Source organism: Heloderma suspectum, chromosome 1, assembly GCF_057233095.1.
Source record: "Heloderma suspectum isolate Gila_16-S chromosome 1, 16-S_ref, whole genome shotgun sequence".
Lineage (NCBI taxonomy): Eukaryota > Metazoa > Chordata > Lepidosauria > Squamata > Helodermatidae > Heloderma > Heloderma suspectum.
In genome coordinates, this window is record NC_139458.1 from 155,362,682 (window position 1) to 155,382,737 (window position 20,056).

The 20,056-nt window shown below is 43.8% G+C and overlaps 1 protein-coding gene across 1 annotated transcript in view; it reads left to right on the forward strand.

Moving 5' to 3' along the window:
* The window catches only part of KALRN (kalirin RhoGEF kinase), an 816,446-nt gene that overhangs the window by 640,706 nt on the left and 155,684 nt on the right, over positions 1-20,056 (forward strand). The window contains exons 33-34 of the mRNA XM_084807552.1: positions 5,616-5,758; positions 8,386-8,488. Coding sequence (XP_084663678.1) covers positions 5,616-5,758; positions 8,386-8,488 — 246 coding nt within the window. The remainder of the gene's footprint in view (positions 1-5,615; positions 5,759-8,385; positions 8,489-20,056) is intronic.

Here is a 20,056-nt window from a genome sequence, read left to right on the forward strand (position 1 = left end):
ATTCTCTTGTTTTGCTAGATGAAAACAAGTCAGGTGAATGGTCAGATCCTGGGACATGGGATAAACCTTCCAGTGTAAGATTATTTAACAATTACGATTTTCTTCCTATTCTATCCAAAGCTATGGCTTTGCTGAGCATTAATTCTTCTCAGGAAACAACCAAGCAGTCTTCCAGAAATGAAGCATTATTTCCAGACTCTAAGCCAGCTAACTGTGAGATAACTTTTCCTTCCTCCTTTGAAAAATTGGTTAAAGCAGAATGGAAGACCCCCTGCCAGGACAAAAGGAGCTGTAGCATAGCTCAATAATTGTGCTCCTTAGCACAACTGATTATGGAAGAACTTAAGGCTCCTTTAGTTGATGCTCCAGTGGCAGCCTTACTTTCAGGAGCCATAAATCCTAAGGATGGGTACTTCCTTCTCAAGGATCCTAGTGAAAGAAGTATTGAAGCAGCACTGAAAAGAGCTCAAGAAACTACAGCTTTTGCTCTCTATGCTTCCTGTACAGCTTCTTTTTTTCTCAAGCCTGTAGGTTAAAGATATTATCAACAATAAAGAGCTGGGTAGTTTTTCCTTGCTTAGGAGTCTTTCTCAATTATACAAGACATACATCTTCATTTCAGATGCCATACAGGATTCCACAATTTTTGCAGCACATTCCATTGCTTCAACCACAGTGGCAAGACATGCACTGTGGTTGAAACACTGGAACGTGGATGCTTATTCCAAAAGAAACCTAAGCACAGTTCCTATCACAGGAACACGCCTCTTTAGAGAGGAAGCCCTCAAAAACATTTTAGTGGAAACTAAAGATAAGAGGGCTATGCCCGCTTCATCAAAGAGGAATGAGAGGAGGTTCTCTAACAGAGCTCCCTCTTCCTCCTCCTCCTCTTCTTCTTTTCATTCCTTCAGATCTCCATTCAATGCATCCTTTTGGCCATGCAGTTATAAGTTCACTAAGCCCACATGGTCCAGAACCAGGTTCCAACCTAGATCTCAGACCTTCAGCCCCGGAAGGTCAGACCTGCCCTAGTCCTCCAAAGCTCCTCGCCAACAATTCTGACTCTCTTCCTGCACATATTAGAAGAAGGCTACAATACTTCTTTTACTCATGGGAACGGACAGCACCAGACGCCTGGATTCTCAACATTATTCAACATGGCTATTTCCTGGAGTTTCATTCCACACCCAGAAACAGGTTTCTTCCCTCCCCTCTTTCCAGGTCCATTCACAAACAACTGATGGCAGCAGAAATTGCCTACCTCCAAGAGATGGTAGCAATAGAACTTGTCCCACTTCCTGAGCACTTCCAGGGGGAATACTCCCTTCTCTTCCTGGTCCCCAAGAAGGGAGGGTCCTACTGGCCTGCCATATTGGATCTGAAACACCTCAACACATTTGTTGTTGTTGTTGTTGTTCAGTCGTTAAGTCATGTCCGACTCTTCGTGACCCCATGGACCATAGCATGCCAGGCCTTCCTGTCCTGCGCTCTCTCCCAGAGTGTGCTCAAGTCCATATTCATTGCATTGGTGATGCTATCTAGCCATCTCATCCTCTGCCGTCCCCTTCTCCTTTTGCCTTCAGTCTTTCCCAGCATCAGGGTCTTTTCCATGATGGAGACCCTCCAGAATATCAAGGAGGCTCTTCATCAGGGGGATTACCTTTCATCCATAGACCTTACAGAGGCTTATCTCCATGTTCCCATTGCTGCACACACCGGAGATTTCTCTGCTTCGTCTACAAGAGTCACCATTTTCAATACAGGGCCTTTCAGCCTGGCATCAGTGCCAAGAGTCTTTTCCAAGCTAATGCTAGCAGTGGTAGCCCACCTCGAACTCAAGGCCGTTCACATTTATCCCTATCTAGGCGACCTCGTTCTAAGGTTTCCATCACTGTCAAAGGCCTGTGCAGATCTACAGATCACTCTGTCTTGTCTCCAAGACCATGAGTTCTTGATAAATTTTCAAAAGAGCCACCTCCAACCCTCCCAATCACTCATCCACTTGGGGGTGGTTTTAGATTTTCCAAAGGAATAATCTCCCTGTGCTCAGACAGGTTTATCCAAGATTCACCATGTAATGAAGTCCCTCCTTCTAGCTTGCTCAGCAGATGTCATGTTTCTTGCTCAAGCACTGGGTCTCATGATACCCTGCTTAGGGATCGTCCCATGGGCCAGGTTACATTCTAGAGCCTTGCAGTTGCTGCTTCTCCCCTTTCAGTCTGAAATAATCCACAGATGCCACATCAAAGTCATTCTGCCACAAACAGTCAGAACTTCTCTCCTCTAGTGGAGAACACCACACAACATAGCAAAGGGCACACCCATCCAGGAACTCCATCACATCAGATGCCAGCCTGGAGGGTTGGGGAGCTCACGGGGAGCCCATTCAGGGGATCTGGCTTCCCAAGGTGAAACACCACAGTATCAACTGGCTGGAGTTATGAACAATCCACCTTGCCATCAAACACTTTGTCCAACTCACGGGTCCTGTCCATTTCCTAGTCAGAACAGACAGCACCACAGCCTTAGCCCACATTAATCATCAAGGAGGAACAAAATCCAAATCTCTTCACAAGGAGAGCTCTTCCTTTCTCTGTTGGGCGGAACACAACATCCTGTCCATCACTGCACAGCACATCCAGGGGACCCTCAATATGGAAGCTGATTTTCTCAGTCGTCAACAACTCAACCTTTTAATCCAATAGTTTTTCAGAGTCTTTGCCATCACTTCAGTGCACCCCTGGTGAGCCTCTTTGCCTTCTCCCTCAACAGTCAACTACCTCGCTTCTTCTGCAGACATCTGACTCAGAGAGCAGAAGCCACAGATGCTCTCCACTCCCCCTGGTCCAGGGGCAGACTTTATGCATTCCTGCTGTTTCGACTTATGGCCAGGGTCCTCAGGAAGATCAAGGAGGAATGGGCAACCATACTACTCATAGCACCCTTTTGGCCTTGGAGACCTTTGTTCTCCCAAATCCTACAACTGGTGGAGTCAGACCCCGGGTTCCTTCCGTTGACACCCGACCTTCTCACGCCATGTGAGGCAAGGCCCCATATGGCATCTTGTCCCCACGTGGTTGTAGCTTGGCGCCTGGATACTGAACACCGCACCTTCCTCTTCATTCCCAGAATTAACACTCTCTTTCACAGAACGCAAGAAATTGTTCTTCCCTCCTTCTGTGCTAATCCTTCTCACCCCTCTGAGTGTGTCTGGCACAAATTGGGTGTTAGAAGGGCCATCAAAATCTACCTTAAGAGGACTGAGGAACTCAGGTAGTCCATTTCCTTATTTGTTTCCTTTCATCCAACAGCCTTAGGGCAGAAAGCTTCCTGTGCTACCCTTGCCAGGTGGCTCAAGGCATGTATTTTTGCAGCCTATGAAGTTAAAAAACTTCCTAAACCTGCACGTTACAGTACATTCCACCAGGCTGCCTCAGCGGCTTTTTCTACTAACCCCCTTTAGCACAGATCTGTAGGGCAGCCACATGGTCCTCACACCATTTGTTCATAAGGCATTATAGGATGGACAAATATGCTTCTGCTGAAGCAGCCTTCGGACATAGAGTGTTACAACAGGTATTACCTCAACCATAGGGTCAGCCTGCTTTGGGGCCCACCCTATGGGAATAGTAGCTTTTGTACATCCCATGATGGATATCTCCTTCGCACCGGATGGGAATGGAAAGTTGGGTACCTATTGTGAAGTTCCATTCCTATTCGGGGCACGGGAGACATTCATACCACATCTTCTGGCAGGCTGGCCCACCCCTGTTGATACTAACATTTATTACAATTTTTCTCATGGAGTGTGCCAATACCCAGAGGGGTTTTTTTCTCCTTTTCCATTCTACCTTCTGGTTTTTGAATTACTACATTAACAGCTCTTCGATAGCTACTCTGTCCAAATGCTCAGCTAGAAAAGAACTGGCTGGGAGGAGCCACAGAGGCCAGGATCAAGGCAAAAAGCTTGGTCATATGTTCCTTGCCTGTCCTGGGCAGTGGGAGGAGTTAACCCATGATGGATGTCTCCTGCACACCAAATCGGAATGGAACTTCATGGTAAGTACCCAACTTTCCATTTCATGCATCTACAAAAGTGGCCTCCAGCTTGTGTTGCATATTATTAGCTACTGATTCAGCTTTGGACCTGCCATATTCCTACATCTAACCCAGGTTTTCCACTGGATCCCCATTATTGTGCAGTATTCACTACATAAAAAAAGATCTAGGGGGGCTGATGGGAAATTACACCATGCCCTCGCATTGCTAGGGGAAGACGTGTGTCCCAATGAATGCTGATGCCGCATGCATTTCAAAAATAAGAGCACTACAGTGAGATGCAGGACAAACAATGAGGTGCAGATTATTAACCCTAAACTTCATAAGATGGAATGCTTTATTTATTTATTTGTTTGTTTGTTTAACATATTTTTAACCCACCCTTCAGCCTAGGATGGCTGGATGAAACATAAAAACCAAAATATTGTTTTGCATTTTAATGCAATAAAATCATAAAACATCATCACAATAAAAACAAATTAAAAGCATAAAAACAGCAGACTAAACTAAGCAAACCAGCATAATATTTTAAAATGCCTGGACAAATAAATAAGTTTTACCCTGATGCCAAATTCATAGCAGCATCAGCACCAGTCAAGCTTCAGTTGGGAGGCCATTCAGCACCATCAAGTCTCTACTGGATGGTTGCTTGAGAACATTATGGTGGCAGCAAACTAAGAGCGCTTTGCTGCCATCACTGCACAACCAAGGCACAATAATGTGCCCTCACTTGGGTCTGGTTGTAGTCGCTATGAAACTTGCACCGTCTGCATTCCTGCCATTCTCTTGCCTGTTTCATAGCCCACAGCTCCTTGGAGTACAAGGGAGCTAATTGAGCTCTACATCGCAGGGGAAGGTGCTTGGGAGTGATTGTATTGACAGTCTTCTCCATCTCACCATTTGACAGGGGCACCAGCCATACTAACAAGAAATTCCCCGAGGGCATTCAAGAATCCTTCAGATTCCATAAAACTCTGAGAGTGGACCATCTTGATGGACCCACCACCCCTGCAGAGGGGTTTACCCACTGCCAATCTAAAGTGAAGTAGTCTGCAGTGTTGGCATGGCATGAAGCAAGGGGCACATTTACTATTCATTGCTTATAGCAGAAGAGAAGCCAGTTTGTGGAAAGGTCCTTGATAATCATCACTTTCTTTAACTACTGCCCAGTGCCACTGGATTTCTTGACTCTAGTGATTTTCCTCCCTCCTGAGCAAGCCAGTCATTTTTGCTGATTAATTTTATTTTAACAGAGACCTTGTACTGTGGATGTTTTGTTTAAGAAATCCTAGTAATGGAACAACATCCTATTTTCCTTCTATAAGCATATTATATTTCGTGTACTACATATATTTATCTAGCACTTACCTGCCTTACTCTTGCTAGTGCAGCTGGCGATGAACGTTTGGTATTTGAGCTTTTGCTGGCCTACCCAGGCAAATGGTTCTATAATGCAGACAAAGGAGTGGGCGGAATGGCAACAAGCACTAAAACAGGGACCCATACTTGAGACACATCATAATTTTGTTTTCTGCTTTCTCTGTTGAAATTTGTAGGCATCCAGTATTGAAACAAAACAAGAATGGATAAAAAATATTCGGGAAGTGATACAGGAAAGGATTATACACTTAAAAGGAGCTTTGAAAGAGCCAATACAGCTCCCCAAGACTCCAGCAAAGCAACGAAACAACAGTAAGAGGTAATCTTAGTCATTCCTTGCAACAGCTACCTTTTTTAATCGATGCTGTACTTAAAGTAATTGTTTTGCTACACAGTGGGTTTGTGCAGATTAATCAACAGTGTAGAAATTGTGTAAGTAACTGTGCCTATGAATATCAACAGCACAATAAACCTCTCCTACAGGAATTAGCATCGGGCAATCTCTGGACCAAGTCTAGCCCTCTAGCATTGCCCTATTGAGCAATGCTGCTACTCTCTATTTTTCAACCGAGAACTAAAAAGGAAGTCTGAGGGAATTCCAGCAACAGGGCAGGTGACAAGGCCTTGGTCCAGTACCTTGCATCTTCCATTCTCAAAACCAGGGCTTTAATTATCTGGATCTCTTGTCCTAGATTAATTTTTATGCCCACCATTATCACTTGCCCACCCTTGAACTGTGTTCTAATTTCAAATCCCATGAGAATGCCAGTGGGTTTACTTCTTGACTATAACCCTATGACCCTCAGGATCTTGGGAAATCTACTCATATATTGGACTAAGGAAGACCAAGGTGGATGGAGGTATGCTGACAATATCATTCCATTGTGTAAAATAAGCCAAAAAAAAGTTCTTCCTTAACTACTAGTAATATGCCTGTCAATGCAAAAGGCTAAATCTACTATCTCCCATAAACACTAATGGTGCCCATTTGATGTGAGAAAAAAGTAAAAAAGGAATGAGAAAAGAGGGGGCAAAACCTGCTCCCCTGTACACAAACACTGCTTTGTAAGGAAAAGGAGGCCGGTGAGGACTGTAGAAGAAGAGGAGGGAATAACCCTATGCTTCTTCCAGGAAGACCAGCATGACCAAGAGGCATGCTTGTGAATCATTCGTATACATAAAGCTAGTTCACTGAATCACTGCTTGGTTTTACACCAGGATATTGTAAGTCTAATGGTATTACTTCAGAGCATGAGATGTGTTAGTTAAATTTGGCCCTTTGGCTTGGATATATTTGTTAAATATGATAAGTGGTATATAAATCTGTATAAACTGTCACACTGTGGATATATTGGTTGTGTCCTCCCATAGCTGACTAAAATGAATATTTGAACTATTAGGCCAGGGAGATTAAAAAACAGTTTTGTATAATGTTGGTCTTAAAGTAGTAGAATTGGCAGCAGGTTAAGTCAAGACTTAGACAGCTTGGGTTTGGTCTGGAGTGTATTACTTTTGGGGGTGGGGTAAATGTGTTGTAAAATCTCTGGGACAGGGAAAAATGGGAGGACACTGACTTTCCCTAGATATCCTCATATTCTTAGTCCTATATTAGGACCCAGTGACAGGAACCGCATTGGGTTAATGACTGTGGATCTTAGAAGATCCTCTTGTCCTACTGAAAAAAAATGGGTCTCAGCTTTAATGCTCCTTGCTCATCTGTCATGGTGCAACAATACAATGTATACAGAAAAGGACTGGAGGGAAGGGTAGAACATATTCCAAACAGGAAATGTACTTTGAGAGTATATTTGTCAGTTGCCCAGCCCCTGGCTTCTTTTATAGCCAAGCAGCCAAGGCGTATTTCTAGTCAAACACCTTTATGATTTGTTTGTTTGTTTATTTACAATATTTATATACCGCTCCACATCAGAAGATTTTGGAGTGGTGAACAACATGATAAAAGAATAAAACAACAGGTTAAAAAAGTTAGAACATTTTTTTTATTATGTAAGCTACAGACAGATAAGCATTGCCTCAGGTTGCAGACACAGTCCACATGCAGCAGTTAAGAGCAGACTTCACTAGCTGGCTTCACATAATGTAGTCCTACAGAAACTACAGGTAGGTCTCCTGGGATACAGCATTGTAAGAGAGTTGTGACGAAACTGTCGTGGGCGGTTCCAAGTGTCCCTTTGCAACCTGAGTAGGCTACCCACTGCCCTCCAGGTGGATCTTTCCAGGGGACTGCCTCTGTCTGCAAGCCTCTTAGAAGGCCTCAAGACCCTACGTTGCCCCTCCCCTCTCAGATGATGTCTGACTCTTGGGTCCCTTACCCCCAGCCCCTCTTCCTCGCTAGGATCCTGCTTTCCCACAAGTTCAAAAGGCCCTGTCATCCTCACCGATCTCCTGCTCCTGCAACCTTGGCACCTCAAAAGCACCTTCCCTTCTCCATCTGACTTGGAATCGGTTCCTATGTCTTCTTGGGATGCGTCTGCAGAGCAGCTGGGCCCAATCCCTACAATTTTGGAATATACAGTACACTTATACTTTGTTATTTTCTTATGACCTCCTAATTTAAACCACTAAAAATGTGAGAACTGAGAAATGACCCTTGACAATTGGCATCAGTTTTGCAAAAGAGCAAGGCTATAATTTAGATGGCTGGGTTTGGTTATGTGAGAAATCCAAGCTGACTGGGGCATTGGCCAGCCACACTCATTACAGGGCTATTTTAAGATCCATTGCTGTCACCGTATAAGCCCAGGACAGTCAATTTCAAAGAGTGAACGTGGTTATTATGTGCTAGCCTTGCGGCAGAGATGACATCATTCCAAATTACGGATTGAGTTGTAACACATGTGTGATCAGCTGAGCAACTGACTGTCCACACACTAGCTGAGCAGTTATCAAGTCAGTTGATGAAATTTTCTTGTTCTTTCCCTGCAGAGAGGGAGGAGAAGATGCCGACAGCCAAGGAGATGGGAGCAGTCAGCCTGACACAATTTCAATTGCATCCAGGACTTCTCAGAATACAGTGGATAGTGACAAGGTAGGATTTATTCTCGAAAGGGCAGCATCACAAATTCTAGCTAAGCGAATTTGAAATACAGAAGGTGATCCAGAGAAACAAAAATGAAGTGTCATTTCTTTTTGGAAGTGGTTGAACTACACTGGGTTTCGCAACATTGCCTGAGATTAACAGCCTAATAATTGTAGGTTATTTACATGCCAGCAGTGAATTCCACTGTTGCACCTAGTTCACATCCTTTGTAAGTGGTGTGAGTAGCTGTTGCTGCCACTAGCACCCTGGACAGATAAAACACCCAGGCAGAATTAACTTCACAAATTGGAGCCATAGACTCCAACATGGGCACCGTGAACTGTGTGTCATCCTCCAAGTAGTTATTCTGAGAGATCACCAAGAGTCTACATTAGGGATAGGGAACCTCTGCCCCACAGAGATTCCAGCTCCCCCCCCCCCCGCAACCTCCCTCCTGGCCATTGGCGACAAGTGGGGAGAGGGGTCCCCTCTGTTACCTCTGATCCCTAGCCAGGAAAAGCCCACCTACAATGAAGCCAGGGACTGGATGACATCAGGGGGCACGGGCTTCTCTCGGATGCCATCCACCCTTTGGAGGGGTTGGTGGGAGGTCATCTGGCTCCCCAGCCAAAATAAGTTCCCCGCCCCTGGTCTACAAGATATAAAGATAAGAGTTGATCTTAGCAATGGATGTCACTCAAACTTGGTGCAGCATAAAATGGAAAATACTTTCTTTTCCAAGTATTGCCCTTGGTTCATGTGTTGTTTCTGTTCAGGAACAGGGGAGGAAGGATGGGCAGAAAAACACAGGGAGACAAGGGCAGATTAGCAGGGCCAACCTGACAGCATAAGCAACCCAGGTAGTTGCTTGGGATAGGAAGGCTTTTAAGCATCTGAGCTAAGTAATGTGTAATATGCCAGTTGCACCCGCAGAAACCCTTGCAATTTTCCATTCGCTGTCAGCATGGAAATCTTAGGTTCTGTATGCTTCAAGAGATGTGCCACAGAAAGAACAGACCTGGCACTACAAGGCACTTTGAGGATCAGAGGTACCACATCCCTGGATTTCTATAACATGAACATCACTCACTTTCCTGGCTGAGAGCAATTAATTTTACCCATCTCAAAAAGCATGTTTCAGCCCGGGGGGAGGTATAGTAATTCTGCATGGATGGTATTTGACTAGTAATGCTAGTTTTATGCACAGGAATAGCATTCTCTAGATCACCCTTCCCCAACCTGGGTCCCTCCAGATGTTTTGGCCTACAGTTCCCATCATCCCTGATAATTGGGTATGCTGGCTAGAGATGATGGGAGTTGTAGACCAAAACATCTGGAAGTTGGTGGAGGCTGCTCTAAATGTTATAGATCCTTAAAACAGTGGCACAGAGCTTGGGAAACAGGAATGTCTAGTGGGGAGAGCAATGGTTCATCAGCTAAAGCTTAGGCTTAAATGTTGATATTGTGCTTCCTTTACAGTAACATAATTCTGTACAAGATTTTGAGTTCTCCCAAACTCTTTATCAGACAAAATGGTAAAGCAAAAGGAGGGGAGGAGGAAAAAAGATATCATGCTATTGAACTGGTTTGCATGATCAAAACAGCCTACCGCATGCTGGGTGGGATTTAAATATTAAGTCCCTGGCCGTGGCATATCATGTTGTGCGAACTCAGGTGGCCAGGCTTGTGTGAGGATTGAACGACCTTCATGTAACCCACCAACAGATCATGGGTTATAGGTGAACCCACCACCCAGGTTCACATGATGCGACAAGCTGCAGCAGGCTGCTGAATATTCAAAACGCCGCATGCACGCAGCACGATGGGTTGTTCAATCGTGTGAACTGGCCCATACAGTCAGGATTTGGTTATAGTCTTAAGATGGAAATTGGGACGAGGCTGTAGACTTTCATATTAGGCTCTACCAGGTATAGAGATGATTTCGGGTTTCACCTGAACCCCTCAGGGGTTGCTGGTATTGAAAAACCCACATGTTTTGAGTGTGTGAGTACATGAAAGATATCAGACGAGGGAATTGTTTTTATGTAAAATTGGTGGCTTTGTTCAGTAGCTCTTTAGGATCTTAGAAATGTTTTACTGTAACAAGTATCGTGTTCTTTCCCCCCCTTGCTGCTAAAGAGACAGTTATATTACAAATACTAAAATGTTCTTGGTGAAGAAGCAATTTTGTGGGATAGTTCTAGCAACCAATTTTATGTGTAGAACTCACAGAGCATTTCTACACCAGGCTAAAATCCCACAACTTTACCAGGGCATTCTGCTTCCATTTTAAATGAAAGATCATGAGGGGCTCCCTTTACACATACTTCCCGTCCTCCTTATCTGCATGTTCTATATAGTTCATTATACAGCCACTAGATGGCGCAGTGGTCTAGCTCCTCTTATTGCATGACTTCTTCTTTTCACAAGGAAACTCAACCCGCTGTCATTTGATAGCTCATTATCTCCGATCTTTTAAAAAAATGGGATAAAGGTCATTTAACGTGGGAAATGCCCTGGGGGTAGACGACGTCATGTAAAGGACCTGCAGACTTCCATGAGTAACCAATCTCAGTCGCAGGATAAAAGCCCATAGTTTTGTAGTTATTTATACCTTTAGCTTTAACAATGTGAAAAGGAGCAACTTGAAGCTATTTGGATTTTCACGCTGAGATATTATAGATCAGGTAGGTTTGAGCTAGATCAAGACCACTTGTGGAAATGAATAACGAAGCATTGTGAAGCACCATCGTGTTTTGGAGTTTGGCTGATCCATGGATTACTTTAAACCACATATGGATAATCTGCAGCCTGTGGTCACACACGACCCTCAGAGACCTCTTACACAGCCTGCTGAAGGTACCCACTGCTGTTGACCCCCCTTCCCCCAAATTCTTTCCCATTGCCATTGCTGGAGATGAGGGTACACAGGGAAGACTCTCATCATGCATATTCTTCCCCAGCACAATTGGTCTCCTGATAGCTGTCAGGAGCACGATTGAGCTGTAGAAGAGGTTGCACAAGGAGAGTCATCTCAGTGCGCCCTTTTCCCCAGCGTAATCAAGGGGATAGTGTGAAGTGTTCTTGGTGTGCAGGTAGGGGAGGATTAAATCTCCTCATTCCTGCACACTGAGATGGGGCGGGGGGAAGAAATGTACATGCATATGTGTGCACGAGTGCTTGGGTGTGCATAGGTGAGTGTGTGCTCCTGCACATATGTGTGTGCACAGGTTGTGGCTTCCAACCCAGTGTCAATCACAGAATGCAGCCCTTGGGGGCAAAACAGTTGCTCACTCCTGCTTTAAACTATGATGTAACTGTAAAGGTAGATGCATAAACACCCTTTAAAATACATATAAGAGATATATTGGGCTTCGTTTCTGGAATATGTTACTAAAATGAGCCATAGAATAGTGATCAGTAAGAAAGGGGTTAAAATACTTCAGGTTCTTAAACTATTACTTTTCAGCAGTAGGAAGTCACTTGCTGGCTTATATTGGTGGGGAGCTGGGAGACTGAGCAAGAAAGAACTCTGCCATTGCTATTAATTTTTCACCATTTATAAAAGCAAACAGTCCAAAGCCTGTGCTAGCAGTGTAAATTTAGATTACCACCATCTTCTTCTGAGCAGAGTTTAACTAGCAATTCCCACAATGCTCAATGCAACCATGATTACCTCCCCCCTCCCCCTTTGGGTAACCCACGTAAAAATGTCCATGTGATTTCCCCCCACCTCCTAGCGTGCACTTCAACAGACTGTGATGCATAAAGGGGTCGATCTTTAAAGCAGTTGCCTGGGTGAAAAGATATACACACAAATGAATCAAGAGCACAAAGATGTCAGGTTTTGTTTCCCACGCTTAAGGCTTTGCGGACTATTCATTTTTCCATTGCCACCTTTGGGGTTCTGTGCTGTAGAGGACAGGTAGGCGTTTTAATGTTTGTGAAGTTTAGCTTTCAAATAGCAATAATTTGTGCTTCTGTGACCTTTCACATCTGCACCCAGGGGGCAGTACAGATGTGAATCATAGCAGCAGGGGTTTCTCTCTCTCTCTCTCTCTCTCCCCCCCTTGCCTTAATTTTTTTAAATGTCTGAGCCATGTCCAATAGTTATGGAAGCGGGGGAGGGCACAAGGAAGCATGCAGAGACTATTCTTCTCCTTCTTCTCCTTCTCATCATCATCATTCTCTTCGTTATTATTCTGCTGGTTCTCTGCCTTTGTTCTGGTACAATATCATGGAGAAAGCAAGAGAGTTCTGCCCTGCAAAAATAGGGGTAATAAGGGACAAGAGGGTGTTATGGCAGTGGTGAGCAGGTGCACCAGATGAGGGGAAGTTGACATCTGTGTGCTATTAGACATCTCTCTGCTGCCGCCCCTTGTGGCCGCCCCTCCAGCCTCATTAGTTCTGGTAGCCTTAACATGGTCCCTCAAGCCTAAAAGTGTTCATGGTGAGTGTCAGTAGAACTAATGGAAAGCTGAGTACTATCTAGGATCTGATTCAGGAAGAGATGCCAACCTGGCTTGTGTAACAGAACCTTGGATGAAGGTGGAAGTGTACATTTTTCACAGGCTTGGCTTGGGGGCGCAGGGAGACAGAGTAGCTGTGGTCTGTAAGGATTCCATCTCCCTGTTCAGATAACCAGTAGTCCACCAGTTTTGAGAATCTGTACCTGGAATTGGGAACTTGAGATTCTGTTTGGGTATTGTCCGCCGTATTGCCTAACAGTCTCCCTGCCTGAGCTGATAGAGGTGACCTCAGACATCCTAGGGAGGTTGTGAAAACCCTGAACAGGAATCTGAGGGCAAACACATGATACCATTGGTTGGGATCTGGATGGAGGCTTGCAACCAATTTTAGATGGAGTTGTTGTTTTTAATTTTGAAGTTGCATTTTTTCCCTTTGTATTTTAAAAGTGCTTTATGGTTTTAATTCTCTTTTGTAAGCTGCCTCGAGGACTGGGGGTTGTCCTGAAAGGTGGCATGTAAGTACTCTAAACAAATAAATAAATACATTAAATCTTGGCAACCATCTTGTTGCCATCTTAAGTCATGTCCACACAATAACTGCTCATGCTCCTAGTTTACTGCTAGGAGCACACATCCTTCCAGTGCTGGGCACCACATGGGCCACTTGAGCCTTTGTGGCCTGTTTTGCCTCCCCCCAAATCACTGCCGTACAACAAAAATGCTGCATTTCCCCTTTAAAACAGGGTGTGCGGGAGCACACACCATATTTTAATGCAACAATGTTCTCCCCCAGGGCTTCTGAGAATGCAATTTTTGCCTTGTTTTGAAGAGCGAATGCGGCTTTTTTGCCACCACCTTGCCACCACAATTCAGCAGGGTGGCACAGGTGATTTCAGTGGCAGGGGGTGCAGCCCCCAGTGGGTTCTGGGGGTGGAAATTGGCCCCCAGACCCTTGGAAGTTGCCCACCCCTGTTCTAGAGCATAACTACAAGGGCAGGAATTGTCTCTGGAAAAGGAAATAACTTCCTTGACCCTCCCTCCCCTCCCCCCAAACCAATAACATATTGCCCCTAGTGCTAGCCCACCTTTGCACTAGCAAAGAACAATAGTAACATAGGAGGATGGACATGGAAAAGAATTCTTGAAAACAAGTAGACAGCTCTGTCGCATTTGCTTTAGAGGATGCTGGTTTTAGGTCAAATGTCTGTGCTGTTTGTTAAAACATTTGTAACTTGCCTTTTTGAAGACTCCTAAAGTAGCTCATAATATTGAATACCAGGAGCAACAAGAAGATTTTAAAGATTTTTAAAAAGCAAATGCAAAACCACAGCAATGAGAAACGCAAGCTCATAACAACATTAGTACTCACTCAGTCCAGATGTCTGCTGATATGGGCCTCGTAGCATTGCATCAGTTTATGTCTTGTAACTTGATTGTTTATTATTAAAACAGATTCCTCAGGCTAATATATTTTATAGAAGAGGAAAGTAGAATACTACCTAATATGAGATGAGATGGTTGCAGTGTGTAGGTACCTTATAGAAGACTTCTTGGCTGTAGCTGAATGTGTTGATGGTCACACCACATACAGAAAATGGAGAAGCTGTGGGCTGCATTTCATTGGGAAGGAAAGTAATAATTGCAAATATTTAGACACTTTAATTTGCATTGGTGGATGATGCACCAACCATGATTAATTATGTTTAGTAGAGCTGCTATCTTATTGGAGGAATAAATTGCTAAGTGAAGAAGCATCCATGACCAGGTTGGTGTTATTGTCTTTAATTCTGCCAGCTGTGAAGAATATGTGCATCTTCATTGACCTTATCTGCTGGGTACACATTTTGATAGCTGTGAAAATTATATTGTGAATTCTATTTTTCTTGGAATCAGGGTACTATTCCTGAGTGAGACATATACCAGTCTCAATACCTTTCAGATTTCTTCACTAGTTGATTAAGGCATCCAATCAGCCTGGCTGTGGAAAGGGAAAAACAATGTCATTTTTGATGTAGTTCTGCCTGATGAAGGAGCTAGGGCTATAGACAATCCACTACAGGACATCACTTCCCCTTTTGTTCTCTTCACAGACTACATTCTAGTTTGATCCTGTGATTTTATTTTCTATATGGCAAGACTTGCTGAGGCAGTCTTTACATTTTGAGGCCTCGTACACATGATAGCAAGTATAAGCCTTTCTGCATAGGTTGTCAAACAAACATTTCAGTAAAGAGCATCTGATGTTAACTTGGTCAATTCCATGTGCCAATAATCATAAAAGCCATTTCTCATATAGCTGTAACAACCAATCTGTCTGTGCATATATCAAGTGAAAGATTCCCTGAAAGATTCTAAAGCCATCTGTGGGTGTAGCAAATATTCAAAAATTTCTCCTTTTCCCCCTGCCCATGGAAAGAAAACTTCTCTTTCTTTTGTCAGGGAGTTGATCTTGAGGAAGATTTCAACAGTTTTTAACTTAATATTAGAATAACATCACTATAGTTAAAGGTGTTAAATTAGAATAATATAACTAGAAAGATAGTATTGTAACAATGATTGCTGTCATGAATGGGTCATCCTGTTCTTACCTAGCGTGTGAATGGATCATTCTGTTCTTTTTCATGGCTTTCTGGCCTCACATTTTACACTGTTTTCCTATGTGTACATGTATACAAATATTTATCTGCAGATTAAGGAAAATAAAGTGGGCTCTAATCACAAAAGCTTATGCCACCATAAATCTGATTGGGTTGTTTGCTGCAAGCACATTAGCATGAACACCCCTCTGTAGTTTTCAGCTTAAGTAGTTTGCGGTGTGTATCTCTGTGGTGTATAGTTTTGGCACACTGTCACTGAACAAGTAACTCTCACCCCTCCAAACTGTTTTAGATTCTCTCAGAGCAAAACCACACTTGTAGCTGTTGCTTGCCACTCCACCCAAGTTTCATTGTCAATGCAAGAAAACTCTGATATTAAGGAAAGTCTGTTCAGGTTAAATATCCTATAGCCCATTAGCCAATGTGCTGTAGGATTATGTAGAAGTGCTCCTCTGCCAGCAGAGGGGACCTCTGGCAGGCGGCACTTATGTCCCCACTACACCAGTGCAAAGCTCCACCAGTGTAGATTTATGACCAGCTCTGTTTCTAGCATGGTAGGAGGTAAAAAGGAGTGTCAGGGTGAACTGAGGAGATCTTGGATCCGCCAGATCCAAAGCCCCCTTGTCCCCCCCCCCTGAAAGGTCGAAAACATATGCCAGCCCTTGAACTGGCATACTTTATCTTCCCTCCCATTAGTGACAATGGAAGGGAACGTTTTAAAAAAAGACCAAATGGGTACAATAAAAATGGGAAAATCCACCCTCCTACCTTTCACCTGGGGTAGCATGAGCCAGCAAGGCTTTGGAAGTAACAAAGATCACAGAATCTCCCCTTTTCACCACTTCAGGATTGCTCTAGTAATCTTTCTTCCTTGCTTACTGTCACTTAAAATTATATATTTTATTTGTATATGAAAAACATGTGTTGGAATTATTGGTATTATGGAATAGTAAAATCAAAATTCCACAGTTGTTGGACTTCTCCATTTGATTGGAAAAGCAGCAAAAAAAATGCCACCAAAGTAGCTGTATTCCTAAAATAGATTCTGTAGACTCCAGAAGTTGTACAAAGATTCAGGGTTACTTAGAAGGATAGGTTTTGCTTAGTTGGTAGTTCCCCCCCCCTTTAACATTTCTAGTCAAACGTATTGATGTATTTTGTGTGGGAAGGAAGGAATAGAAGCCTAGGGAGTGTTACGCTGTATGCATGAGGCTTTTCTAGGTGTAGTACCTTATGGCTATTTTTCTTTAACTTTCCTGCTGAAGATGGAAGCTTGAATTTATTTATTTATTTATTACATTTCTATACCGCCCAATAGCCGAAGCTCTCTGGGCGGTTCACAAAAATTAAAACCAAACAACACACAATAAAACAATTTAAAATATATAGAACATTAAAACCACAATATAACAATTGTTCAGTTGTTGTTGTTCAGTCGTTCAGTCGTGTCCGACTCTTCGTGACCCCATGGACCATAGCACGCCAGGCCTTCCTGTCCTGCGCTCTCTCCCGGAGCGTGCTCAAGTTCATATTCATTGCATCCGTGATGCTATCTAGCCATCTCATCCTCTGCCGTCCCCTTCTCCTTTTGCCTTCAGTCTTTCCCAGCATCAGGGTCTTTTCCAGGGAGTTTTCTCTTCGCATTAGGTGGCCAAAATATTGGAGCTTCAGCTTCATTATCTGTCCTTCCAATGAGCACTCAGGGTTGATTTCCTTTAGGATGGACTGATTTGACCTCCTTGCAGTCCAGGGGACTCGTAAGAGTCTTCTCCAGCACCACAGTTCGAAAGCATCAATTCTTCGGCGCTCAGCCTTCCTTATAGTCCAGCTCTCACAGCCATACATTACTACTGGGAAAACCATAGCTTTGATTAGACGGACCTTTGTTGGCAAGGTGATGTCTCTGCTTCTTACTATGCTGTCTAGGTTGGCCATAGCTTTCCTTCCCAGGAGCAAGCGTCTTTTAATTTCATGGCTACAGTCACCGTCTGCGGTGATCTTGGAGCCCAAGAAAGTAAAATCTGTCACTGCTTCCATTTCTTCCCCTTCTATATGCCAGGAAGTGATGGGGCCAGATGCCATGATCTTAGTTTTTTTAATGTTGAGTTTCAAACCAGCTTTTGCACTCTCCTCTTTCACCCTCAACAAGAGGCTCTTGAGATCCTCTTCACTTTCTGCCATTAGGGTGGTATCGTCTGCATATCGGAGGTTGTTGATAATTCTCCCAGCAATCTTAATTCCGACCTCTGATTCATCCAACCCGGCATTTCTCATGATGTACTCTGCATATAAGTTAAATAAGCAGGGTGACAATATGCAGCCTTGTCGTACTCCTTTCCCAATTTTGAACCAATCGGTTGTTCCATGTCTGGTTCTTACTGTTGCTTCCTGACCCTCGTACAGGTTTCTCAGGAGACAGGTAAGGTGGTCTGGTACTCCCATCACTTTAAGAATTTGCCACAGTTTGTTGTGATCCACACAATCAAAGGCTTTAGCGTAGTCAATGAAGCAGAAATAGACGTTTTTCTGGAATTCTCTTGCTTTCTCCATGATGCAGCGAATGTTGGCGATTTGATCTCTAGTTCCTCTGCCTCTTCGAAACCCAGCTTGTACTTCCGGTAGTTCTCGGTTCGCATACTGCTGAAGCCTAGCTTGTAGGATTTTGAGCATCACCTTGCTGGCATGTGAAATGAGCGCAATTGTGCGGTAGTTTGAACACTCTTTGGCGTTGCCCTTCTTTGGAATTGGAATGTAAACTGACCTTTTCCAGTCTTGTGGCCACTGTTGAGTGTTCCAGATTTGTTGACATATTGAATGCAGCACTTTAACAGCATCATCTTTTAGGATTTTAAATAGTTCGGCTGGAATACTGTCATCTCCGCTAGCTTTGTCGTTACTAATGCTTCCTAAGGCCCACTTGACTTCACTCTCTAGGATGTCCGGCTCAAGTTCAGTGACCGCATTATCATGGCTATCAGGGACATTCAGATCTTTCCTGTATAGTTCTTCTGTGTATTCTTGCCACCTCTTCTTAATCTCATCTGCTTCTGTTAGGTCCCTGCCCTCTTTGTCCTTTATCATGCCCGTCTTTGCACAAAACGTTCCCTTGAGATCTCCAATTTTCTTGAAGAGATCTCTAGTCTTTCCCATTCTGTTGTTTTCCTCGATTTCTTTGCATTGTTCATTTAAGAAGGCCTTCTTGTTTCTCCTTGCTATTCTCTGGAACTCTGCGTTCAGTTGGGTATATCTTCCCCTTTCTGCCTTGCTTTTCGCTTCCCTTCTTTCGTGAGCTACTTGTAAAGCCTCATCAGACAGCCACTTTGCTTTCTTGCATTTCTTTTTCTTTGGGATGGATTTCGTTGCTGCCTCCTGAACAATGTTACGGACCTCCGTCCATAGTTCCTCAGGCACTCTGTCTATCAGGTCTAATCCCTGAAATCTATTCCTCACCTCCACTGTATATTCATCAGGGATATGATTTAGGTCATACCTGAACGGTTTAGTGGTTTTCCCGACGTTCTTCAATTTAAGACGAAATTTTGCAAGAAGCAGCTCATGATCTGAGCCACAGTCAGCTCCAGGTCTTGTTTTTACTGACTGTATAGAGCTTCTCCATCTTTGGCTGCAAAGGACATAATCAATCTGATTTCGATATTGACCATCTGGTGACGTCCATGTGTAGAGTCGCCTCTTGTGCTGTTGGAAAAGAGTGTTTGCTATGATCAGCGTGTTCTCTTGGCAAAACTCTATTAGCTTTTGTCCTGCTTCATTTTGTACACCAAGGCCATGCTTGCCTGTTATCCCAGTGATTTCTTGACTTCCTACTTTAGCATTCCAATCCCCTATGATGAAGAGGACATCTTTTTTTGGTGTTAGTTCTAGAAGGTGTTGTAGGTCTTCATAGAACCGATCAACCTCAGCTTCTTCGGCCTCAGTGGTTGGGGCATAGACTTGAATTACTGTGATGTTGAATGGTTTGCCTTGGATTCGTACTGAGATCATTCTATCATTTTTAAGATTGTACCCCAGTACTGCTTTTCCCACCCTTTTGTTGACTATGAGTGCTACTCCATTTCTTCTAAGGGATTCTTGCCCACAATAGTAGATATGATGGTCACCTGAATTAAATTCGCCCATGCCTGTCCATTTGAGTTCGCTGATTCCCAAGATGTCGATGTTCAATCTTGCCATCTCATGTTTGACCACCTCCAGCTTACCTTGATTCATTGATCTGACATTCCAGGTTCCTAAACAATATTGTTCTTTACAGCATCGGATTTTCTTTTCACCACCAGACACATCCACAGCTGAGTGTCCTTTCGGCTTTGGCCCAGCCGCTTCACTCTTTCTGGCGCTACTTGGAAATACCCTCTGCTCTTCCCCAGTAGCATATTGGACACCTTCCGACCTGAGGGGCTCATCTTCCGGCGTCATCTCTTTTAGCCTTGTGATACGTTCCATGGGGTTTTCTTGGCAAGAATACTGGAGTGGGTTGCCATTTCCTTCTCCAG